This window comes from Rutidosis leptorrhynchoides, chromosome 3, assembly GCF_046630445.1.
Source record: "Rutidosis leptorrhynchoides isolate AG116_Rl617_1_P2 chromosome 3, CSIRO_AGI_Rlap_v1, whole genome shotgun sequence".
NCBI lineage: Eukaryota > Viridiplantae > Streptophyta > Magnoliopsida > Asterales > Asteraceae > Rutidosis > Rutidosis leptorrhynchoides.
In genome coordinates, this window is record NC_092335.1 from 385,924,541 (window position 1) to 385,930,699 (window position 6,159).

Sequence of the window (6,159 nt, forward strand, 5' to 3'; positions counted from 1 at the left end):
TTGTAGGTGTTTTGGTCGTTGGTATATGGATTAGATATAAAGGATATGTAATTTTGTTTTCATGTAAATAAGACATGAATGATTACTCATATTTTTGTAATTTTATGAGATATTTCATGCTAGTTAACAAATGATGGTTCCCACATGTGTTAGGTGACTCACATGGGCTGCTAAGAGCTGATCATTGGAGTGTATATACCAATAGTACATACATCTAAAAGCTGTGTATTGTACGAGTACGAATACGGGTGCATACGAGTAGAATTGTTGATGAAACTGAACGAGGATGTAATTGTAAGCATTTTTGTTAAGTAGAAGTATTTTGATAAGTGTCTTGAAGTCTTTCAAAAGTGTGTGAATACATATTAAAACACTACATGTATATACATTTTAACTGAGTCGTTAAGTCATCGTTAGTCGTTACATGTAAGTGTTGTTTTGAAACCTTTAGGTTAACGACCTTGTTAAATGTTATTAATCCAATGTTTATAATATCAAATGAGATTTTAAATTATTATATTATCATGATATTATGATGTATGAATATCTCTTAATATGATATATATACATTAAATGTCGTTACAACGATAATCGTTACATATATGTCTCGTTTCAAAATCATTAAGTTAGTAGTCTTGTTTTTACATACGTAGTTCATTGTTAATATACTTAATGATATGTTTACTTATCATAATATCGTGTTAACTATATATGTATCCATATATATGTCATCATATAGTTTTTACAAGTTTTAACGTTCGTGAATCATCGGTCAACTTGGGTGGTCAATTGTCTATATGAAACCTATTTCAATTAATCAAGTCTTAACAAGTTTGATTGCTTAACATGTTGGAAACACGTAATCATGTAAATAACAATTTCATTTAATATATATATAAACATGAAAAAGTTCGGGTCACTACAAATACTTTCAAATTCGTCATCAAACTCTAAACTCACAATAATCGGGTTCACTTACACTAACAGTACTCAAAACCCCCCAAATTTCACAAGAAATGGGGTTTATAACCCTAACTAGCACAAACCCTAACCTAAAATCAAAATCAAAGTAATTAAATCGAATCTAGGGTTTACCTCAACTCCATAATTGAGCTAGTAACAAGAAACATCAAGGAGAACCAAAACCCGCTTCCAATTTGGGCAAAAATCACCATCTTCATCACCAACCCAAGCTTCCTCTCTCTAGAAATCCTTCCCTCTCTCTAAGGTTTGGTTGGTGGAAAAGAGGATAAGAATGAGATTAGGATCAGTTTTGAGGCATAAAACCCGACCTTAAAGTGAAAAGACCAAAACACTCCCTTAAAACCCTTAAAATAACGAAGGTTGTTGTCAGCTACTTTTACGCGCCGCGCACTACATTTGAAAACGAAGGCAGCCAACTTTTCTGATTCTGAAGTTCAGGGACTGAGGTTGACTGATTCTGATTATGATGTAAATTCTGAAAATGCATAAGTGTTAAGTTAACTTTTAGTAGCTGTTTCTGATGCACACATTTAGTGACACTTTCAGGAACATTTTTTGATGCACAAAATTCAGTATCTTTCTTAAATACAATAATAACCATTAGAGTGAATAATTACACTTCATTGCCCCTTAATCTAACCATCCATTTTGACATTAAACAATCTCAAGCCTCTATGAATTCATGACCACTACCATAATATCAGTACCAAGGCTTTTTGCGTTGGTAGCAAGCAAATAGGTCAAGGTTGTTGATCGCGTAACAAATGGCTCGGTGGGACTATCAGGGAGATGGGAATAACGAGCTGAAATCCATGGGTGATCTTTAAATGAACTAAAGGCACTAGAAGGGTCATTGAAAGACATGGATCATATCGCAACATCAGCTTCGGATGGATGGAAATGGAGGTTAAGTCAAAAAGGTGTCTATACTGTAAGTGAACTCTCAAATATTATAGATGATACTCTGATTGTCAATGCCCCTCCTAATCGCTCTTTCAAATGGCTTTCGTGTCTACCGAAGAAAATAAATGTTTTCATTTCGAGGCTAATGCCTAATAAGTTACCCACCTTCTCAAATATTATAAAAGGGGGTGTGTGTTCCTTCTGATTTGTGTTCGTTTTGAAATCGTGAGATAGAAGACAGTGAACATTTAATTACATCATGTTGCAATATGGTTCCACTATGGATAAGCTTTAGTAATTGGTGGGGAATGCCTAATGTTGTGCCAGATGGGGTTAGTAATATTGCATGTCTAGCAGCTAGATACGTGCTACTACGGTCAATGTGGAATAACGAAACAAGGTGGTTCATAATTCGGGTGAAATAGGAGATGTATTCAAAGAATATATAATAGTGTCAACGAAAGCGTTATCACATCTTTGGATATTCAACCGCAAAAGGGAATGGTCGACATCTTTTGAAGATTGGAAAGTAAATCCTAGGAGTTTCATATTGTAATTGCTAAAGCAGGAGTAATCGAATCAATATTAAGGGCTCTATTATTGTTTAGGTGCTTTTAAAAATTTGTATATGTACTTATCAGGGTGGGTTTGGCTTGTTCCTTGCAGGCTGAAATCGTTTTTATGTACGTTCAATTTGGGCTTCTTTTTGCTGTTAATGACTTAGCTTCTAAAAAATCTATTTGTTGGTATATGTTGTGCTATAATGTTAATTTTACTATTAATATTTTTAACCAAGTAGCAACAAATAGCAATCTATGGTTTTTAACTAAACCCGTAAATTCACGGGTGAATAATATATTATATTCTTTAAATTATTGAGCGGATATATATATGATTTAAAAAATTAATTTAATTATTTATCCACTCCCTGTCTCTCCCCCACGTTCTCTTCTCTCGCTCTCTCTCCGTTTATAAGCAACAAATTTCGTGTACTTCCAGTTTCATACAACAACAATTACTAAAATTACAACTTTACCCTCAACCGCCACCGTCTCAACCACCACACCACTGCGGCGCTACTCTCTTACGCGGCCGTATTCCAACACAATGTCTCTATCAAAACGAGTCTCCTTACCACCACAATCACCACCACAACCTCAACAAGATCTCAAACACCGTGTGATCACCTGCCTGAACAAACTTTCCGACCGAGACACTCTCGCCGTCGCTACCAAAGAGCTCGAGTCAATCGTTTTTAATCTCACTGATGATACATTCGCTCCGTTTCTCACGTACGTCAGTTCAACGTCGTCATCTGATAAATCTCCGGTACGGCGGCAATGTGTACGTATTTTAGGCGTTTTGTCTGTGACTCACGGTGACGCTTTGTCTCCGCACGTTTCTAAAATGCTCGCCGCCGTTGTTCGACGCCTACGGGATCCTGACTCCGCCGTACGGACGGCGTGTGTCGGAGCTGTGACGTCAATTGCATCGGAGATTACGACACCGTCGTTTTCATCGTTATCGAAACCGTTAGTTGAAGCGGTCATGACGGAACAGGATCAGAACTCGCAGATCGGATCGGCGTTATGTTTATCCGCTGCGATTGAAGCTTCGCCGGATCCTGAACCGGTGCAATTGCAGAAGTTGCTACCTAGGGTTTTGAAAATGTTAAAATCTGATGGTTTTAAAGCTAAACCGGCTTTGTTGTCTGTTATTGGAAGCATTGCTGGAGCCGGTGGTACCGGTTTAAACCGGAGTTTTTTAAATTCTTTAATTCCGTGTTTGGTTGAGTTTTTGAGTAGTGATGATTGGGCGGCAAGGAAGGCGGCAGTTGAGGCGTTGGGACGGTTAGCTGTTACTGAGAAGGATCAGTTGATTGACTTTAGGTCTTCGTGTCTTTCTTCTTTAGAGAATAAAAGATTCGATAAGGTATATTGTTACATTCATATTGTTTTAAATCTTTAGTCCATATAATTTCGAGTACAGAGTCTGCAAATTAGTCATTTATTGAAATTGTATTGGATTTTATAAGGTATAGAATTCTAAATTATAGTCAGCTTCAATTGATGACGGTAACAGGTGAAGGTAGTTCGAGAATCGATGAATCGGACGTTAGGGTTATGGAAGGATGTTCCGGGGAATGTAGATGAAGTTCCTGCGTCACCTCAATTGAAATGCAAGTCAGCTTTAAAAGGTTAGTGAAAAGTTGTTTAAAGTTTGTAAAACTTTTGTGACGCGTTTGTATTACTCCATACGTATACGTATTATGTTTATATTGTTTGGTTAAGATATAGGTGTAGAGTTATTGTAGTTGGTTATCTTTCAACTGTTTTAGGTGAGCTAAACTAATGATTATTCATACCTTGAGCTGGAAGGGAAGTTGGCTAATTGTGTCCCTAATTACAATAATTAAAGTTGGAAGGCTTTGTTTTCTTATGATTAGGGAGTTTATAGAGTATTTGGATAATGATGAGTGGTAGCAATTCTTGATGATTACATGGATGGCATGATTTATTCCTTGTTTGTTAATGTTTGGTCACTTTCTTGGTTGCTTGCCAATTGGTATTTGTTATATTTATTTCTCCATATAATTTATGGAAAATGATAAACGTAGCCCTCAGGGCTACGTTTTAAGCATACCAAATATACTTTAATTCGGTATTTATAACTCAACCCTGTCAGGCTGTCATGAATAATATTAATACAAAAATTATATAAGGAAAGTTGATACTAGAAAAAGAATATTTATACTCTGTAATTAATTCAACAAAGTTTGTAAACTTAAAAATCCATAATTTATGTATCACATAAGCTTAAACGTAGCCCTTAGGGGGCTACGTTTATCAAAATCCATAATTTATAGTATTATTATACTTATGTATAGCATATTTCATAGTTTAACCTATTTAATGTAAGCCCTAATCATCACCAAAATCATTTCTATTTATAGTACCTGTTACCATTATGGAAGCTTCACTAAAGGAAAAAGTTACAAATAGCACTGAGCATTCTTTGATTCAACGTTCGTCCCCAACTACAACGCCAAGTAGAAGCCCTCCACAGAATAACTACAAGAAACATAATGCTTCTATTGCTAGAAAGGTGGATTTTGACAAAGAAATCGGTTCAAAAGTTAACGTTCCTGTACCCAAACCTGTATCTGTAGAGGTAGATTGTAAAGAAAAGTTTACGAATGATGAAAAGCGATCCCTTACCACAGTGGAAGCTAACAAAAACGTCATCATTGAAACTGAAAAAAGAGTCATCTCTGGTAAAACCAAATTTGGTTCTCGTGTGGTTCCTTTTATTGATGATTGTGAATTGGATATGAAGAAAATTGACAACTCAACTGAATATGGTTATGCAAACCAAAAAGAGATTCAGGATATTTCTCGCATTCAAAAACAGCTTGTTCAGATTGAAACTCAGCAGTCGAATCTCTTAAATCTTTTACAGGTTTGTTGAAATTTGACATGATACCTTTCTTGTAATGCGTTTTATCACGAGATATTATTTTTATTCAACTGTAACCTTTTATTTTCACTGTTTCAGAATTTCATTGGAAATTCGCGTAGTGGAATGAATTCTTTGGAGACGCGAGTAAACGGACTAGAGAAGGCATTAGATGAAATATCATACGATTTGGCAATATCAATGGGAAGAGTTCCAAACACGGACGCTTGTTGCATGAGTACTGAATTTTTAAGTCCTAAATATTGGTGGAGAGCAGAATCGTCATCATTTTCTAGCCCGAGGTCTCCTTTTCGTGGGACCCACCAATTACCAAAAGACTATAATCCTGCTGTAAGTAAGCTTGGTAGCCCTACAGCTTTAAGAGGTGGGTTTGGAAGCCCAGGGAGAAGTTTAGAGCCGTTATTGATTGCTCGAAATAAAAAAGCTGCAGAAGGTACAAATCGTAACTTTGATAGATTTGACGGGGGCTCTATGGCCAATTGCGTACAGCAGCGAATATAAATGCAGGTATAAACATTTGGCTGATTCTGGTTATATTTAATCATATATGGGTCAAACTGAAGGTCAAAAATTTAGAAAATTTGGAAAAGGGTCAAACTTGTCGAAAGTTGCTGAATGTGTATATTTATTGCTAACAACCTTTGAAATTTTCTTGATTGTTTTAGCTAAAAAGTGTTTTGGGAACTAAATTGGAAATGGGTCAAACTGGTAGAAAGTTACTCGATGCCAAAATTTATTGGTTACAATCTACTAATTTTTTTTTTTTTTATCCTTTTAGCTAAAAAGTGTTTTGTG

At 35.8% G+C, this 6,159-nt stretch overlaps 1 protein-coding gene across 1 annotated transcript; it reads left to right on the top strand.

The window, feature by feature from the left end:
* The first annotated feature begins 2,884 nt into the window (after positions 1-2,884).
* Positions 2,885-5,950, top strand: LOC139897675 (TORTIFOLIA1-like protein 5). Its single transcript, XM_071880369.1, has 4 exons — positions 2,885-3,819; positions 3,970-4,084; positions 4,841-5,346; positions 5,443-5,950. The coding sequence occupies exons 1-4, from the start codon at positions 2,995-2,997 to the stop codon at positions 5,863-5,865; spliced, it is 1,869 nt and encodes a 622-aa protein (XP_071736470.1). The 5' UTR covers positions 2,885-2,994; the 3' UTR covers positions 5,866-5,950.
* Positions 5,951-6,159: the final 209 nt, after the last annotated feature.